The sequence below is a fragment of the Spermophilus citellus genome, assembly GCF_964194105.1.
Source record: "Spermophilus citellus genome assembly, chromosome: 3".
Classification (NCBI taxonomy): Eukaryota; Metazoa; Chordata; class Mammalia; order Rodentia; family Sciuridae; genus Spermophilus; species Spermophilus citellus.
The window spans coordinates 181816643-181837240 of NC_138184.1; the positions used below are offsets into that span (position 1 = coordinate 181816643).

Here is a 20598-nt window from a genome sequence, read left to right on the forward strand (position 1 = left end):
CTTCAGTTTCTTAATCTACATTTTCTTTCTGCTTCATAAATAGCAAAATAACCACTTTGATAACTTATAGCAGTTAATTCACATCTTTATATCAAAACATTTCTTGAATATATTTACCTAAAGATACATTAGAGAAAATGTCAAGGTTTAAGTGTGCTAGTTTAATATCTGAAGTATCATATAGCAGACTTACAACTTCATTATTATATTTTATTTATTTAGAGAAATATTTGTAGACAACAATGCATCTTAACCACAAATAAGAAAGCAACAAAGAAATTATGCAATCCTGTGCACAAAACATTACAGTTCAAATTAAATACATGAAGTTTAATTTGTATAAAAATATGTCCTCTAGGAAATACAAGATAAAACTATAGGCCTAATTTTCAGCATTTTTAAATACTCATTTATCTTTAAAGATAAGCTAAATGCAATATGAAAATTTTACAAATCAATGAGGTGCTACTATTGAAAAATATAGTCACTCAAGGTAAAAATAAACATAAGAAAATACATTTTCAAAATCAAAGAATAATAAATTTAAAATATTACTAAGATTGTGCAATCAATTTGGAAATTCAAAACTATCGTTTTACCATGAGGTCACTGATTATTTTTGTCTGGGTCTTATATAACATTCACATTTTTAGAGAATGTGTTTGACCCTGAGGACACACTGGGAAACACAATGATATAGAGGCCCCCCTCACAGAGCTTCCAGTCTAGTGGGAAAGACAGGCAAGAACAGAGGCTCCTACAGTACAGACTGAGAAGTTTAAGGCCAGAGCCTTCCCTCCTCCAGGAAGTAACACCTCACCTGAGATCTGCAGGGTGAGGGTGAGTCAGTCAGTCAGGTGAAGAGGGCCAGAAGGAGGTAGAGAAAGGGTTCCAGGTGGAGGGAGAAGGAAATACCAAGACCTCTAGGTGTGAGAGAGCATAGTCTATTCTATAGCAGTGATTCCCAAACAAACATCCTCAGATACTTGCTGGGCCGCAGGGAAATTTTCACCCATCAACAGGGAAATGAGGACAGTGCAATAAGTTCTTTCAAAGCTAAAGTTACTCAATTTTTATGACTGAATTTATGATCATCTTATTTTCTGTCATCCTAAAATATGCTCTCTTTATGAAATGATGGAGATCTTAAAGGGTATATATATATATATATATATATATATATACACACACACACACACACACACACACATGTTTTTTAAAAGATAGATGACTCTATTTTTTTAAATTAATGAAACAAATCTATTAGCGTATATAACCCTGAAGTCTGGGAATCACTCACTGTTCAATGAATAAACTTCTAGAAAGCATATAATACAGTTAAAGGGGAGAGAGGAGAGGGAGACATAAAGAGGAAGGCAGTAGGAGTGAGATAGTGAAGGGCCATATAAGAACTTTGGACTTTTATTCTATGAACAATGGGAATGGTTTTAAGCAAGGCAGTGAAACTTCTTGCATTTATAAAAGATCATTCTGGGATGTTGTGTGCAGAATGTGTGTGGGATAGGGGAAGACAGCCAGCAGGCAAGCTAGAGAAGCAGCACTGAATTATCCTAGGAAAAGGATCCGAGCCAGGCTTAGCACCAAGCTGGTGGAACTGAGTAAAAGAAAGATCACTTCAAGCAATACATTTTTTTAGGATGTGGTGATCAGTTACACTGGGTGAGGAAACGAGGAGGTCAAGCCTGATGTTTAGTCTTTTTCTGTTGAAAACTAAGTTAATCATTGTGCTGTTACATTATAAAATGTAAGAGAAAGGTCATGAGTTTAATCGGGGACATGTTGAATTTGAGGTGTCTTTAGGCTCAAATGTTCATTGGGCTAGTTGCCTACACAGGTCTCAGGCACATGAAAGAAAGCTTTTTTTGGATGTAAGTGCTGTGGTTTTCAACAAAATTATTGCGATCATACAAGTGGATGAAATTTTCTAGAGAAAATATTACTAAAGGATTGGCAGGAGTTGAGAGTCATAGGAAGAAGCCAGAGATAGAGCATCCAAAGAGGTAGAAGGACAGCTTAGAGAACAAGGTATCCATATAGTGAAAACCAGGGAGGAGGTAGAACTTCAAGGAAACAGCAGGCAACAGTGTCAGATGGCACAGGAATCAACCAAAAGAGGAACTGAAAGGTGCTCATTGACTTCAGCAATAAGGAGGTGGTGAAGGACCTTGAGAAGAGTAGGAGAGGAAACAGCAGAGTGCCAGATTATAGTGTGTGAACCTGCAGGCAGGCAGGAGTCCTTTGGTACAGAGGGGCTCTCAGAGAAGAGAAATGGGCCAGCAACAGGTGGGAGGTATGGGTTTGAGAAAGTGGTTATTTGCTTTCTAAACACAGACCCTTATAGTGCATATTGTAGGAGCCAATTGATAGGGAGAATTTAAAGACTTGTTGCAAGTGAAGACAATCATTAGAAATTCAAATATAGAATACTGACTGTCTTAAGATAAGGCAAGGTCTTTATGTACAATATGGTGTTTCCATAGGGACACAGTACACCTATAACATTCTCAATGGATTTAAATACACTTAAAGTTGTAATATGATCCCAATAAATTCTCTGGGGGAATCACATTTTAAAACATTTAAAAATCACATTTAAAAATGTTATTTTTAAGCTATGGCAATTTTAGCTCCTGTCCATAGAGATCATACTCTTTAAATAATAAGTATCTTTGAATAGCTGGTGGTAGTGGAAGCTTTTCCATGGAGGCTGGCTGGCAGAGTCGCTGGAGTCCCATAAGTCTTCGAATTTTTAATCGGCACAAATGCTTCAATGAACAAGGATTCTCTAAAATGAATGGGGGAAATAAGCAAAAATTTAAAACAACACTAGTGGATTGGCCTATAAAATACAGATTTTTTTCAGACTAACATGAATGAAAAACAGAGATGTACACTTTAGCAACTGGTGATTTTCATTGAAATTAAGTATTCTAGACCACTTACATTCTAGTTTATTCTACAATGTAAGCTCCATGAAGGCAGAGATTTATTTTGTATCTGTAGGAACAGAGTCTAACTCATAATAGATGTTCAACTAGAATTTATCAAATAAATGAATGAATTTGAGAAAGTAAATGCTTACATCTGTTTATTTCTTCTTTAGAACTGAATATTATAGAAATATTTTTCTTCCTTCCTCCCTCCCTCTTTCACTGTCTTTGATGAATAATTATCCAGGAAACATCAATATGAATAATTGCATAATTCTTCATTATTCCATGTGAGATTTGTTTCCAGGATCTGATACCCAAACACTTTATATTTTCATGAAAAATATACTAACATTCTTCATCTATCTTACATAAGCCTTTATTTTCAATTCTTGCTTCAATCTAAGTTATTATGACAATACTGATACGTCACACCAGCAACATGAACTAGTACAAGGGCCACAAAGCACGTAGACATAGGTGTGGCTTCTAGACTCAGCTGACTTGACTTAAAATCCTGATTCTGCCACTTAGTGGTGAATGACCTTGGGTGCGTCACTTAACCTCTGTGATTTTAGTATTTTCATCTATGAAATGCAGATAACAATGGGACCTACCTACCTCCTAGGGTAGTTTGAAGATTAAATAATTTAGTTCATATAAAGTATGAAATAAGTGCTTGGCACATTGTAACCATTCAATAAATGTTAACTATCATTCAATAAAATAATAAAAGTGATCACATTTCTCTTTCATTTGAGACTATGAACATTGAAATAATCTCTTTTAGAAATCAACACATTTTCCAAAAATTGCTGAGACAAAATTATTGTTACCAAAATAGGCAGAAAAAATTCACATTTTTACAAAAAATACGATTTTACTTTTTCCCCTAACATCCTGCCTTACAGATATCTGGAGGAATCCTGACATCCAGTGGTTGACTATGCTCATAGCAATCAACTGATAGGCTGCAGTAATATATGATAGAAACAAACCAACAAAACTTCCTAGCATTATTTTTACTTAGATTGTCCTTCCTTCCTTCCTTCCTTCCTTCCTTCCTTCCTTCCTTCCTTCCTTCCTTCCATACTAGGGATTGAACCCAGGGGCACTCGACCACTGAGCCACATACCCAGCCTTATTTTGTATTTTATTTAGAGACGGGTCTCACTGAGTTGCTTAGCGCCTCAGATTTTGCTGAGGCTGGCTTTGAACTCATGATCCTCCTATCTCAGCCTCCCAAGCTGCTGAGATTACAGGCATGTACCTCCGTGCCAGGCCAGATTGTCTTTTTTAAAAAGCATCAGAATTGGGGATTCTTTTGCAATAAAAACACATGGACAGTGAATTCCCATATAGAAGCAAAATCTGTGCTGTCTACAACAAAAAGTATAGTGGTATTATAGAAACGGCTTGTGTTTTAACATAAGACAGGAGTTCAGATCTTTGCATTGTTATTTTCTATGTCTATAATTTTGGGTAATTAATTTATCTAAGCCTGAGTTTCTCCCCCTTTCCAACCTCCGAACTGTTTAAACCTTTTTATTGTGAAATAAGATACATATAAAGAAACTACACACGTGTATAGTTTCATATGTTATCATAAGTGATTATTAGGCAAACACCTTTATTCACCTCCCAGGTCAGGAAATAGAACTTTGCCAGCCACCCCAGAATTTCCTCTATGGGCCTTCCCATCTTCATCTCTTTCTTCTGCCATGAGTAATTACTACCCTTATGTATATTGCAATCATTTCCTTCAAAGTTTCATCATCTAAGAATACTGTCCCTACACTAAATGTACTAAGTATATGGACAATACTTTAAAAAAAAGACATTTGATTTGTCCTGTAAATCTCTCTAATCTGTGGCTCTGCATTCCCTTCTCATCCTTTCAGTTAACCTTTGAAGACCCCAATGACCTGTGTTTTCCCACAGCCCGAGTTTTGCGGATGGCATGTGATAGTATGTGCAACCCAGGTCCCACTGTCTTCTCTATTTCTTGATTAAACTCAAATTTGATCTCTTTGGCAGAACTGTATTCTTCCATTCAGGATATAATGTGACACAAACAGCAGTTAATACTCAATGACCACATCCATTAGTTTACTGGGGACTACAGAAGGATGATATTTATTTATATAATTTCCTTTCCATTAATTACTTGAAATACTTTTAAAAAGGAAAATTCTTACTCCCATATTCTGGTTAGAGTGGCATAACTTATATAAATTAGGTAGAATAGTTTAAATCCTTTCTTTTTATCAATTTCCAAGATAACAAATCGATTCTCTATCATCCTTTGGAACTGACCAGTTTTAAAATATCATATATTTAAGACTGGATATGATTTCTACTCATCAAAATAATGATCTCCTTTGGGATCATGATAGCATCATGATCGGGGTCCTGAATTCTTTTGGCATGGTTCTTGTATGTAGTCTTTGAGGGGTTCATTGCTATTGATGTGACCAGGTGAGTATTCCAGGTTCATCTTGTACATTTCCTTCCCCAGATCTGGAATCACCCATTTCTCCATCACAGTTTCTTTACCTTTTTTTTTTTTGAGTCAGGGTTCAAGATAACTCTTCCAGTTTTGCAGAGGTTCCTGCTCTGTTAACAGTTTCTTGGTTACCATATCCAAAAATCTGGTGGCTTGCTCCCTGAGGACTCCTAATCCTGTTTGCCACCCATTTTTATGTGAACTGTCTCTTGTCCCTGTCCTGCTTGATTTTGACTGCTTCTAATGTGGGCTTCAGTCCAGGAAGGGAGCTCTGAGAGGTTAGGATCTAGGTTGTTTTGTAATTCCCTTCAGACTTAGCTTTTATAATAATAATAATAATAATAATAATAATAATAATAATTATTATTATTATTTTGGGGATTAAAACCCAGGGCCTTGTGCATGTGAGGCAAGCACCCTACCAACTGAGCAATATCCTCAGCTTAGTTTTTAATTTGTAAAAATAAGCATGATTATTCCTTATAATATTTCATGACCTACTTTGCATATACATTTCAGATACTTTCCATAAACTTACCATGTAATAAAAATAACACAAAATAGCAAAATGTTTTTAATATTTTTAATATTATAGGTACCAGTTAGACACTTTACATGCATCCTGCCTATTTCTCTCATTCCCTCTCTCTGCTTTTGGTGCTTTGATCAAACGCAAAGTCTAGTGCATGCTATGCAAGTGCTCTCCACGGAGCCACACCCTCAATCCCACATGTTATCTCTTTAAATTCCCAAGACAGACTTTTTAAAAAAACAAACAAACAAACAAACATTTTTTATACCCTTATTTCATTGATTTATTTTTATGTGGCGCTGAGGATCAAAACCAGGCCTCACACATGCAAGACAAGCACTCTATCGCTGAGCCACAATCCCAGCCCCCAAGACACTTTTGAGGTAAATATTAACTTAGCTCCATTTTGCAATGGAAAAACATAGGCATAAAAAATGTAAGTAACTTGTTCAAAGTCACAAAGCTACTATCATTATCTTGGAAATTTTTATAAAAAACAAAATTGATACAATAAATTATTGCTTATTTCCATGAAGCTATCAGCCCCAATCACATCTGTACAACATAACCCAGCATCCCCCGACCTAGGCATGGCTTGAATTCCACCCCATCCAGTCTGACTTCAGAGTCTAGGCTCACAAAACTGCATCATTCATCCGACTAAGATTTCTGTTTTATTTGCCACAAAATCTCTTCTATTATAGAACTCATTCCAGGGGAAGACTGATTTAGATACATCAAGAATGCCAGGTTATTTAAAATGTCATGAAATGTTCAATGATACTTTTTTAAGCTCCATGGAATTAATGTTCAAGTAAGTTTTGAGAGTTCATTTTCTCAAAATCATACTTTGAAAGAGAAACTCTCCAATCTATGAATTTTTTCCTAGTTTCTATTTGTATTTGGAGTCATTTAAACTGTAAGTGTACTTTCCTTGAAAGCACATTTTTTTTTTTCTGTATTGGGTATTGAACCCAGATGTGCTTTACTACTGAGCTCTTCTTTTTTTTTTTTTTTTTTTGAGATAGGGTCTCTTAAATTGCCCAGACTGACCTTGAACTCCTGATTCTCCTGCCTCAGCCTCCCAACTAGCTGGGATTACTGGAGTTTGCTGCCATATTTAGTGTGATTATAAGCTTTTGCCTAGAGAATTCAAATGACCTGCCTATAACACAAACTTTTGATACTAGGATTTTGTCAATAAAGACCTAAAAGACAGTATGTAAAAAAATAATTCTAATGCCTTCCATTTCTTCATTTACTGTATAATTATATACTAAGTATTAACTACTCTCTAGGCACTATGCTAAATGTTGAGAATACAAAAATGTTGAGAATACAAATACAAAAAGACCTCATGGAGAATGAAGTCTACGTATTATACATTATAGAAGGTAATTTTCCAAAAATGAGTTCTAGCCAGAATATAATGTTATTCATTGTATAATTAAAGAGTTGGAAATATTAAGAAAACATAAAATTTGTAACTCAAAACAGAGGAAGTGTTAAGGATGATTTAAAAATATCTTAGATAATTCTGAACAAAGAAACACTGAAAAATATCAAAGACATTATACACATTTTTAATAAAAAATAATTGTAGGATAATTTTATTTTTTACCTAGTATTTGGCGGATTTCTGGCCATTCTTTCTGTACTTCTAATGCAGACTTCAGTTTAGCACACAGAGGAACATAATCCATGTAATCTATCAATATACGAATAATGCTGCCTACCAGGTGTTTCATCCACGGAACTGTAATAAACTCACAGAACTGAGAAAATTGATAAAATTTAATTTAGCAGTACTTTTAATATGCTTATATGTAAACATATACATAAACACTTAATTTTGTTATGAAAAGTTACATCTTTGTCCTTTTCTAGAAAAGAAAACATCCCTCCTTGGAATGAACAAAGGTGAAAAATTGCTTATTTTTTGAACTAATAGTCTTTAAGACATATAGACATTATTCTGACATGATTCTAGTCAATACAGCATAGAAGAATCATGCTTTTATTCATTTAGCCCCAATATTCCACTAAATAAGCATAAGTAATTATTTGCACATATTTCATCTTTTTTATATCCTGTTCCAATTGAAAAAAAAAAAAGAAATAACATTTTCTTGGCTAACTGTATGCTTGTAACCCTATATCATTGCAAATAAAAAAATTAAGAATAAGAAATACATAAAAATTAGAGTTGATTTTTCTTTTCATGTAATACTCTTTAAACAAGTGAAAGTTTGAGTTAGGCTATAGGAAACACGTTCTTCTTAGCAATACAAGGAGCCTCCTCCAGGATAGATCCTATGGTAGGCCACAAAACTAGATTAAAAATTTAAGATCAAAAAATCATTTTAAATATCTTTTCTGACCATGATGATCTAAAACTAGAAATCAACAACTGGAGGAAATTCAGAAACTTTAGCTAACATATGGAAGTTAAAGGGCATGCTCCTGAGTAGCCAATGGATGATGAGGCAATCAAAAGGGAAAAATTAAAATTAAATATTAAAAATTAAAACATTTATTAGACTGCTATAAGAGTTAAGATGATGGCCCCATACGAAGAAGAAGAAGATGCAACTCACCGGATTATCTTTTATTACACAAGACGTCCATCCTGGAAGTACTTCTTCCTCTATTTCTGACCACACGAATGAATTTCCAAAGATGTCACCATGCATGCAGTCAAAGCACATCTCCACTTGATAGCCATTGTTCAGCAACAGCCTCATCATGACCTCATCATTTAGGGCATACTGAATGGCACTGGGGAAACGGGTGTCATTCACGTGCATAAAGTAACAATTGACATTAGCCCCATGGGAGAGAAGCAGTCGGACAATCTCATGATTATTGGCCCTCACTGCCACAAGTAGACAGTTGAGGGGATCTAGGTTTGGGTCTGCACCTGCAGCCAGAAGGACTTCTGTACAATGGATGTCATTATTAGAGACAGCAAAATAGAGCGCAGTCTTCCTGTCATCGTCATAGTTCTGGGAAATGTGGTCAGCAAGAAGAGCGTTGACATCGAAACCATTTTCAATGAGTAGTTCCAGGCACTGGGTATTCTGTCCATCGGCTGCTGAGTGAATGGGAGTTAGCCCACTTTTCTGAATTGCATTTTTGGATGTTATTGGGATAAGATATTTCAGTGCACTAAAACAAACAACAACAACCACCAAATACCCCATGACATTAAGAAAATCAAGAAATTGAATAAACCCCCTTCTTTACTTACATGTAAATATAGTTCATTTGGTTTTCCTTACTTTCTCTAGATAACCTTACATTGAAATGTTAAACTTTTGTACATTAAGCTACGAGTAGTATTTAATGTAATTTAGTAAACTTTGATTTATTTTCTTCTCTAAATCTTCCTGGGGAACATCCAACATCTTATATTTCTTATATTTGGCCCTAGATATGATTCCTCAGGACTCCTCTCCACACTCCTATTCTTTTCTAAACAATATAATTCTTTTATAAGCAACCAATGCTAATTTTATAGAAAATATAAAAGAAAGTAAACCCTTCTCATGGCATAGAAGAACACTTCATAATCTTGACCATTAGAATCATGGAGTCATTGGAAGTGAGCTGGAAGTGACCCTGGACATGATTTAATATAGCCCCTTTTCTTAACAGAAGGACAATATGAAATCTCCAGAGGGAAAATGACTTGTCCAAGGTCACACAGTTATACATAAATAAAGGACTAGAGATTTGACATTTTGAATTCTTATAAATTATTCCTCTCTCACTTGTTTTAGGCAATCTTCTTTAATGTTAGCTATGGTACTTCTCCTTCCATACAACTTGCTGTTGAATTATTAGTCAAAAAAAAGTCTTTAAAAATTCCATCAAATTTATACCAGTCCAATTTAAATCACTGACCACAGCTTATGTTTCTAAGGACATGTGATAAATAGTTGTGAATTTCACACTTGACTAACCATTTAGATATGCAAGAGAGCCACAAGCAAGGATAACTTGATCTCTTGTGCCTAATTCAGAGCTACCATGTGTGAATTTATGAACACTGGGAGTAAATCCAGGTAAACTTTAACAACATGTCACTTAGCGTCAATGGTGCGTCATTGGCCCTTTAATTTAGCCACTGTGGCCACCAAAAATGATAAAGACTAAAATGATAAATCTTAAAATGTTTTGTTTTATTAGAAAATCTTTGGGTTACAAGTTTTATTAACTATATTTGATTGCTTTAAACCATCTTCTCATGGTGGGTAGTTCAAAATAGTGATTCTAAACTTCTATTGGTGTGTTGATTTTAGCACATTTTGTGGTTTCAAAATGTATTCAACCATTTGTATGGAAAAAAATCAAAAAATGAAACTTTTCTATTCTAGAATACATTTACTGTAATGTTACTATAATATCCTGGAGATGCTGGAAAATCATTGAATAACAGAGTATTGTTAACAAATTCTAATCCTTTGCCAAGAGCAAAGTTTTTAGAAATTCCATGGCCTTTAGTTAAACACTTAAAAAGAAAAAACAGAAAAGTACTCTTGGGTAACTTGCACAGAATTCTCAACTATAACTTAATTCCTTCTAAAAAAGGAATGAAAGGGCATTCTTTTTACTGTTAAGGTAGTATAAATTCATTTTGTGAATTAGAAGACTATAAAAAGGTGAAAAGCTCAACAAGTTCCAAACATTTAATTACAAAACTTGCAAACATTACCTACTTCTTTTTGAATTTGGGGGAGTATTGTGTATAAAGAGACTTGTGATTATTCTGTATTCATAATTTTGTATTTTCAACTTAAAGTAACCACCCCATAAGGTATCACTTACAGATAATGTCCCTCGTAGGCAGCTCGGTGTATAGGGAGATGCCCTGCTCTGTTGGGCACATTTCCACTTCCTCCATACTCCAGCAGGAGAGCAATGCAGTCGGGATTACCGCCCCCGGCAGCCTCAAACAACACTGATGCCCCATCATCCGCCAAAGCAAACACATCCCCACCTGGCAGTATAAAGCACATTTTAGCAGGTGACTAGATGGTATTGTTGATAGACCCTTTTAAAAAAAGACCTTTTTTTCTTTTTCCCCCTCTGGTTAGCACTTAAATAATAAAAAGTATAGCATTCTCAATAAAGAGTAATGCAACATGCTTTTGTTTTATTAGACAATCTTTGGGTCACAAAGACTGTCAGAGAAACCAGTCAATTTCCACAATGGACAAATGATTACAGATAAAGGGAACATGAGGCTTTTAAATGTTATGACACCAGTTAACACTCTCTACTTCAATTCAACCAACATTTATTGACTACTCTTTCTGTGCAAGTACTGTAGGTGAGCCTAGAATGAATAACTTTGACTACCATAAGATATCATCAGGGCACATAAACAATATGACATATGAGCTCCACCGGCACTGGGTAACATACTGCAAGGGCAACAGGATGGTGTTTGAACCTGGCTCTGATGCTGACTTTGAAAGTCAGGAAAACTTCTATGCACCTTCCCCTCTGCATCTGTAATTGGAGTAATACAGTTTATTTTATAGGGATTTTCTGATAATTAAATGAGATTATGTTGGGAGACAAAAATATGTTTGTTATTTTTCGATAGAGGATCCCTTGGGGATCACGTGGTTCTTGCCTTCGTTTATCAATGAGGAAACTGAGGACCAGTCATTTAAGCAAGTAGACAAGGGTCTCACAAGGAGTAGTTGGCAGAAACCAGTTTACGAATTAAGTTTCTTAACTCCTGGCTCTTTAGTTACAAAAAGCACTTTGAAGTTTTAAAGCAGGAGCAAGATCACAACCTGTTGGGGAGAAGTAGGAAAAGATTTAGTGAGGAAGTGTCTTCAAAGACAGACTTTGATGGTGTCAGAGAGCATTCCAGAGGAGGGCAAGAACCTGATCCAAACCCCAGCAGAGGGAATACTGCTAGTCTGTTTTGGTTGGAACATGGGATACAAGATGGGAATAGTGAAGCATAAACCTGGAAAAACCACTCAAGTTGATGCAGTAGATTTTCTGAATAGTTCACACTGTGACTGCTGTCCTTTTGGAGAGGAACCAAGTTGCAGTATGTAGCGTGGCTTCTGTCTTGTGGAGTGGGAACACTGGAGAATGGTGGAGAAATGATTGCACTGGTCCAAGGAAGATGTGAGGGGCCTGGCAGATGGAGAGATAGACCCAACCTTTCAGTCCTGGTTGAAATAAGTTATTGTATCAAGAAGCAGGAGAGGAAGAGGATTTCAGTGTAGGAGAAGGGGAGGATGAGACCCTGGTGAGTCATCTATGTGAAAATCGTGCTCTCTATAGAAAGCAATCAGGGCTGGCTTTGTAGATCTGTAGGTCACAATGTGTTGTGGAATGAGGGGTAGGTCTGAAAGCCTCACTCCCAGTGACATTCAAGGTGGGTAAGAGAAACTCCCGCGAACTGTAGAAGAGGAGAGTCAGAGAGCCAGGACAAAAGCCAGTAAAGAACAATTCCCTTTACATACCTTTGTGGATTAGATGTTCTAACACATCACAGTGACCATATTCCGCGGCCACACCTAATGGTGTGACTCCAAATCCATCTCTCAGGTGGACATTGCCTCCGTGGCTTAGTAGCAAAGCTATGATATCTTTCCGGCCTTGCTTGGCTGCTTCGTGCATTGCTGACCATCGCTTGACACAGGGCTGATCAAGGTTGGTGTTGTGTTTTATCAGAGTAGACACCATATTGTAGGAGCCCTGTTTTACAGCTTGAGAATCATTTTAAAAAGAACATCCAAGAGTAAGCATATTAACATGGATACTTGATGTGGTATTAAACTAATTATCAAGTTTAATATCACATAGATATTAGCTATTCCTTTTTATGCTACTAGGGGATATTGTATTTCTCATACCCATATTTCTAATTCTAGAGTTTGCAAGATGACAATTATTTTTTCTTTAAGACTCAGAGGAGGGTAGGAGTTTCATGGGAAATGCACGTCACCAGGATAGGATGTCATGTGCATTCTTTCAAACTTCAAATAGCATCTATTGTTGAATTCTATAATTACATATTTGAAATGCTTAGTATAGTACCCAGTATATAGTAGGATCTTAATAAATTAGTGTCAGTATTGTTTTAAACCTTGGGACCCTAGAGGTGCATAAGTAGATAGTATGTATCAAGTTTCCTCCATAGATACAGATTTTCTTTTTTCCCTTGCAAAGACAACTTTTCACCACACCTATTCTTTCTTTTCTTTTCTTTCTTTTTTCTTTTTTTAGTAACAGGAATTGAACCAAGAGGTGCTTAACCACTTAGCCACATCCCCAGCCCTTTTTTTAATTTGAGAAAGGTCTTGCTAAGTTGCTTAGGGTCTCACTAAGTTTCTGAGGCTGGCTTTGAACTTGTGATCTTCCTGCCTCAGCCTCCCAAGCCACTGGGATTACAGGTGTGCACCGCTGTACGCAGCTCATCCCTGTACTTTCAATGGAGGTTAATAATAGTGCTGTAGAAAACCTAAGTACGTCTGTTGTTCTAAATGGAAGTATGTGACAGTTAATGAAGCACAATTCTAAAAGGGTCACTAAATCAGATGTCTCCGCCCTCTTGTTTGTCTCTAATATTTGAAAATACACTGTTAAAAGAGTTTTTTTCTCCCCTCCTTGGATTATTAAGACTTTCTCTCTGTTATGGAAACAATAATGATGTGTCACACTTTTTTTTTCTTGTCATTAGATAGAACCTTGGTAATAAACCAGTCAGATACATTCACTCCTAATCATCATTCATTCATACAGTTCATGCTAGTTGTGTGGAAGCTCTGGGTGAATCACAAGGGACTGTCTAGAGGAGAAGCTTCAGCTGTCTTCTATTTGAAGAGACATTCAAAGCCTGGACCTTTGCTGGAAAAGGCAGGAGGAGCTGTGAGGCCACATAGAACATTCTGGGCAGGAAGGAGGCAGAATGTAGAACGGATCTAAAGTCAAAGGGAGGGAAATGGCTCCAAACTGCCTAACCAGAGGACAAGACTATGCCTACTTCCTTTAGAAGCAGGTTCTCATTTTCCTCCTCTCAATGTCCAAAGTAGAACTGTTGACAAATGGCTCTCTCTGAACTGCCCATCTGCCTCTGGCAGCTCTAATTCTGGTGAATTACCTCACCATGGCTGGTGGTATTGCAGGGCAGGCACCAAGCAAGCTAACCCAACTATGAGGAGTATGTCCTCATTTATCTTCTTGCTTCTGTTGCAGTTTTTTTGTAATTGGAAAAAAAGTATTAAATAATCGACCTCTTCCCTCATGCTTTGTTTTGCTCTTATTTCACTTGGAATGTATATTGATTAGTGATTAAGCTTTCTCCATGAAAATCACAGCATACCTAGGCTGTATTCAACTTAAAATAATTTCTCAAAAGTCAGAACTTCATTTCCAATTTAATTTTTTGGATCTATGGATATATTTTCCACAGAAATAACAATACAAACAGCAGGAAAACATTCCCAAACTAACTCACCAAGACATTTTTAGCCAGTAAATAACTGAAAGAAACAAAAGAAAAACTCATAGGGCACAGTATTGGTGTAACACAGCAGATTAAGTAAAACAAGAATTTAAAAACTTCTAGTTTTATATATATACATCATATATTTTTAATTCTTTAGAATTTAAAATTCTAAAACTTAAGATTCTTTAGTACTCTTTAGGATATCTTCAGAAAAAATTTAAACTAATTTTCACATTTTAATCTGTAATAAATAATAAGTAAATGCTTAAAGAAAACCTAACTTAAGTTGAAGAATTTCAAGACTTAGATGAAAAATTTTGCACCCATTATAGGCACTTTTGAACATCTGGGGGTTTTTTGTTTGTTTGTTTTTGTTTTCCTTTTTATTTTAAATTTATCATTTTCTTCTTTTCCCCTGGATATTTGTGTTTTGCTCATATCATTTAGTTATCAGCTACAAGTGATTTTCTGACTCATAAAACATACAGAGAGACTTTTCTGAGGGATCTGGACAAAGGCTGGAAGATTGAAAGAGGAGAGGATGATTTGAGAGAAAGAAACTGACAACAGTGGAATGAACTAACATGTAAATGGTGGAAAGTGACGGGGAACAGAAGATGGTGCACCTAAGACACAATGCCAAACAGTTACCTGAGCTTCCTCCCTACTCTGGGCTCCACAGGCCAGGGTAAGCTTGTGCCTATCCAACTGAGGAAAGGTGACACCAAATCCTAGGGTATGGGCAGAAAGGGAATCCAAGAGGAAAAACAAACCCCGATAAGTGTCAGATCATCACAAATCAAATATATACGACTCAGCAAGCAACTGTGTAACATGACTGCGATACATCAAAGGCTGACAGGGAAGAAAGGACCTGGAGGGTCCAAAAGTAATTATTTTTATTTTTTGTCCTCTACCGATATTCCATAAATAGAGACAAAAATGATGGCATGAGGCTAAGAGTATGTAAAAAACGGAATAATACAGGAAAAAAAAAGGAACAATACTTATGACCTCTTATATCTCCTCTGCGAGTTAATGGACTTTGAATAGCAAATTTCAAAGCAGCCCATAGATTCAAGAAGAAAACTGAGGAAGTGACATGAATGATCCATTTTCCTATAGAACCTAAAAGACTTGACATGGCTACATAGCAAAAAAGTCCTGGAGAAGGCAACCAAGAAAAGTGCTTTTCTCCAGATGTGTGGGTGATGGAGCACATGAACACCACATCTGGAATGTTTCTCCATTTCCTCTATGGAGATTTTTGTCCTCTCTTTGACAACTTTAAAATCTTATTTCCAAATGTTAATTCTATTTTCATTCTGATAATTCAGTGATAAGATACCTTTCCCACACTTTATATATGGCTAGAGAATTAAAGCAACATATGTAACTTTGAAATGTATATAAATGCCTAATGCTATGTTGTAGGCATTAAGCACTAAAGATAACTTAGATGGAGCAAAAGCAAAATAAATGAGTGAGAGCCACAAATTAGGTGTTCTTTAAAAAAAAAAATATCTGGATTGTCAATACCAAGTGGAGAATAATTCTGTATTTGCAAAGTGAAGCAGTATGTAACTCTGAAAAATGTATCTCCCCCCAAACCCCAGAAATCAAAGGCTATCTATAGAAACAACAATATGTTCTTGAATGTTAATGCAAATACTCTACGGTATATGCTGGCCTTTAAAAAATAATACATATCACGTTAATACTTGTGAAGCAAACTTACAGGTGGATATTTCATCTACTGTTTATAGAACCTGCTCAGGCAAGAATTCTGGTGTATTTATGAAAAGCACCATGATATTGTGACAGAGGCTGACAAACATGTGCTCAGGGTCTACTATTTGTCCCTCATATTTCATGGTTGTCCTTTTCTTTTTAGCAATAAAAGCCCCAAGTGTTAGCAGGTCACAAGTCATCCATATAGAGACAAAATATCCCAGCCTCTCTTACACCTTGTTGTGCCTATGCGACAAAAGCCGAACCTCTGAAATGTGACATGAGAAAAAACTTATTTTTAAGTCACTTTTGTTTGCTTGCTTTCCTTGTGTGTCTGTTTTTGGTTTTTGTGACAGAAGCTTTGCCTATACCATAACTATCATAATTAGGTAGCTTGATAAATAATCTGAATTTGGGAAGGCTGAAAGCTTTGACCTAGGGCAAGCGTTAGTGAAAGTAAAACAGTTCAGAGTGACCTCATGCTGTAGTGACATTCTCCTTTGAGAGTTCTATATCCCTCAAGAATCAATTCAAAGAGTTTAGGCTCTTTGGAGTATTTTTAGATTCACTGCTTTTTTATTCTCCAAATTTACTTTGAATATAGCATTTGCAACATGATTTTTTAAATCATATCTAGCTGTCCTAGACTCTGGGAGGAGGAAGATTAAGTTTACTCATTTTAATATCCAGGCCACTCAGCCCAACACCTGGCTTCACATTTCTCCATACATTTTGTTGTACTGATGTTGCTGAATTCATGCCATCAAGTGAAAATATTCCATTAGTGTTATGGATTTTCTAAGTTTTTTTTAACCAACAATACTGAAGTGACCACCCCCCCCCCGCCCCCAAAATATGATGATATGCTCTGAGAAGGAGCTGCAGCTAGCTCAGTCTGCGGCTTGAGTTGTTTAATTCTCTCTTCCCAGGTTGCTGCAAATAACCTTAGAGTGTTACTCCTCCTGCTTCTCCTCCCACCACACATGGACAATTTCATAATGGCTTTCTTTTCTTGAGAATCTATTATATGTGAGGGGTTTGTATATATATTCTCTAATTTTTATAAGAATACTGCATGGTGCCTGTGGCATTTCCATTTTGCATATTAAGACCTTGAGGCCCATGGTCACAGTCTCATTTAATGGTATAAACCTGACTGTGTCAGCTCCCAAAACCCAAAGTCTCAATCCATCCTCCTACAGTCTCTAAGAGGAAAAAAAAAGTTATCTCTGGTCATTTCTAGTTAATTTCACCTCTTTCTGCTTCCATCAATAGACCTGCCAATTCCTATTGTTCAACAAAAAGCAGGATGCACAAGGCTGAGAGGAAGCTAATAAATGACACCTTAAGATAACCCATCTTTCTTTGTTGTGTGAATGTTGTAAATCCCCTCATAAGTGCCAAACTCTGTACTTGTTCAGTTTTGTCTAATCATTCTTTTTTGGCAGTTGAATTGAGTCCAGGGGCGCTTTATTTATTTCTTTAGTTTGAGACAGGTCTCTTGCTCAGAGTCTTGCTAAGTTGCCAAGGCTGGCCTTGAATTTATGATCCTCCTGCCTCAGCCTCCTGAGCTGCTGGGATTAGGGATGTATGATACCATGCCTGACGAGACTGATCATTTTGATATGGATCTGATGTCCCTCTTTTTGTTATCTTCTCTTTCTTCTGTCTACATTTTCCCCATAGAACCCTCCTTACAACTAGATTCTACCTACAGAGTTTTCTTTTAGGCTTGACACCTCTGGCTTCATTAAACTAGTTCTGCTCTTCTTGGTTAGTGGCACTCATTTTTAGATGCTGAAGAATGTAGTCATCCTTTACATCTGACCTCACTGTGTGTTATGGTTTGGATATGAGTTACCCATTAACAGATCCTGTGTTAATACAGGAAGTGGAGCAATCAGATTATGACAGCTATAACCTAATCACTGGGTTAATCCACTTGATGGATTAGTAGTTTGAAAGGACTATAGTGCTGGGTTGTAACTATAGGTAGAGGGGGCATGGCTGGAAGGAGTAGGTCTCCAGAGGTATATCCTTGAGGATTAAATCTTGTCCTCCGCGCCCTTACCCCACCTTCATAGCTATAATGAGCTGAATAGTTTCCCTCCACCACACCCTGTGCCAAGATGGTCTGCTCTACCTTAGGCCCAGAGTTGGCCAGCCATGGGCTGAACCTCTGAATTCATGAGCTAAAACAAACTTTTCCTCCTCTAAATTATTCTTATCAGGTATTTTGGTCTCAGCAACAGAAAGCTGACCAACACATAGTGGGATGGGAAAATAAAATCATCTGGCAGGTGAAATGGGGGTCAGAGTAGGAGGCTCAGGAAATGGAAAGAATTGGAGTAATATAATTTTTAATAAAGCATATTGATTTCCAAAAAATACTTATTAAATATTTATTATTTGTTTCAAACTATGAAAGTTCTAGGGAAAAAAAAAAGTCATTTACCAATCAGAAGGGGAGTCTCTCCTTTATCATTTTTGGTGTTGGGCCATACTCCCTTTTCAAGTAAAGTCCTTACATTTTCCACCAGACCAGCTTTGATTGCCAAAGTCAAGGGTGTTTCTCCATTACAGGTCTTGAATTCCCAGAGTGTCTTGTAGGATGCTAAGATATGAAAGCATTGTATTAAAAAATTGAAAATATTTACTTAAGGGATACTGCATAGTTCAGAATAACCCGTTGTTATGTATAACAGATTGAAAAGTCAATTGATGAGAAAGGGAAGATTGAAAGTATGATAAAAATCAACCTAACAAAGGTGAAGAAAATTAGATGCTCCTGGACCTGCTAATCAAATCAATAGCTAGACAACCAACATCTATGTTTCAAGCTGCTTTAAAAAAAAAAAAAAAGCTGGTTGCAAATTCTCATTTCTTAAAACATTGTAAAGCAACTCTCCAATCCTTCATTTTATTATTTAAATTGCATCTGAATTTTCTTTTGGTCAAATGAGGTGTGTAAATGTAGGAATGAAAATATATTTGAATGAATGTATCATTTTTTCAGAATGTGTTAGAAAAGAAATATTATCTTTTTTTTTAGAGAGAGTGAGAGAGGAGAGAGAGAGAGAGAGAGAGAGAGAGAGAGAGAGAGAGAGAATTTTTTTTTTAATATTTATTTTTTAGTTCTCGGCGGACACAACATCTTTGTTGGTATGTGGTGCTGAGGATCGAACCCGGGCCGCACGCATGCCAGGCGAGCGCGCTACCGCTTGAGCCACATCCCCAGCCCAAGAAATATTATCTTTAACATCATTTTTTTCTTTAGTTATAGATGGACCCAATACCTTTATTTTATTTATTTATCTTTATGTGGTGCTGAGGATCGAACCCAGTGTCTCACATGTGTAAGGCAAATGCTCTACCACTGAGCCACAATCCCAACCTCTTAACATCATTTCTATCTGTCTAGTTATCTCATTTTCTAGATGGCTTGCTAACCAGCCAATTATCAAGTATTTCTCATAATTTTCCAAATTAGCAAGCAGTATTGAAAGTTAAAACATAAGGAATTCTAACAATGGTCTATAAATGCTGAAATATGAAAAAATACCATTAGGACATAAAAATTATTATTAACATTGCAATATATAATAATAATCTTTTAAATCTTTTGATAGTTCAAGATGAAAAATTAAAAACCAACTTCCAAAAGAAAAAAGCTTTATATTTGAATCAAGTAATTCATTATATATAAAACCCTTTATCTCTCATAGCCAATGACAACACCTTCCCACCAAACTATGCCACTTTTTAAAAAGATAAAAGGATGGCAAGGGTGAACCTCAAGCATCATGAAATATGCTAATTTTTTGGTACTCCTGGAGTTAATATATGGGTAGTGACTTTCTCATATTCCAAACTATCTCTTACTCTTTATGTTCATTAGGAACAATGATAACTTCTAAATTTCTGCTCTACTTGTCAAAAGGCTGTTATGTTCTCTTACCATCCAGAACAATCTCAAGTATTTGTTGAAAAGGCTGAACGGCAGCTTCATGCAATGGAAACCATCCTTTCTCATCGGCTTCATCCAGTGCACGCTTATATTTCATACACTCCTGGAGCTCAAGAATGTGACCTAAATTAAACACATAGTCTGTTAACACATCTCTGTCTTTGCAAGATAGGATTTCCAATCCAACCCACTCCAGACAAGAAACCCATTTACCTTGTCTTATGGCCTCCACAAGTTTTCTGTTCTGATCACTGAGGGGGACAAATCTACCAGATAAAGAAAAAGAAGCCACATTTATACTAGTGATATCCTTAAAGGAATAAAATATTTAATTTATATTGAGTTCTTTTGGGTAATTGGAATGATCAAGATCCACAGGAAATGCACAAAACTGATTTTATTTTCTTCAACAATGTAAATGCTTAG

The 20598-nt window shown here is 36.2% G+C and overlaps 1 protein-coding gene across 6 annotated transcripts in view; it reads right to left on the reverse strand.

The window, feature by feature from the left end:
* Positions 1–1215: 1215 nt before the first annotated feature.
* Positions 1216–20598, reverse strand: part of ASB15 (ankyrin repeat and SOCS box containing 15) — a 41010-nt gene continuing 21627 nt past the window's right edge. For 4 of the 6 annotated variants that reach the window (XM_081287103.1, XM_081287104.1, XM_081287105.1 and 1 more), the window contains 8 exons: positions 20386–20438; positions 20164–20295; positions 18661–18819; positions 12487–12732; positions 10820–10991; positions 8587–9157; positions 7611–7764; positions 1216–2806 (listed from right to left, as the gene is read on the reverse strand). In XM_081287103.1, coding sequence (XP_081143229.1) covers positions 2634–2806; positions 7611–7764; positions 8587–9157; positions 10820–10991; positions 12487–12732; positions 18661–18819; positions 20164–20295; positions 20386–20438 — 1660 coding nt within the window. In that variant the 3' untranslated portion in view covers positions 1216–2633. The remainder of the gene's footprint in view (positions 2807–7610; positions 7765–8586; positions 9158–10819; positions 10992–12486; positions 12733–18660; positions 18820–20163; positions 20296–20385; positions 20439–20598) is intronic. The other 2 variants (XR_014021157.1, XM_081287106.1) reach the window with 2 other exon arrangements.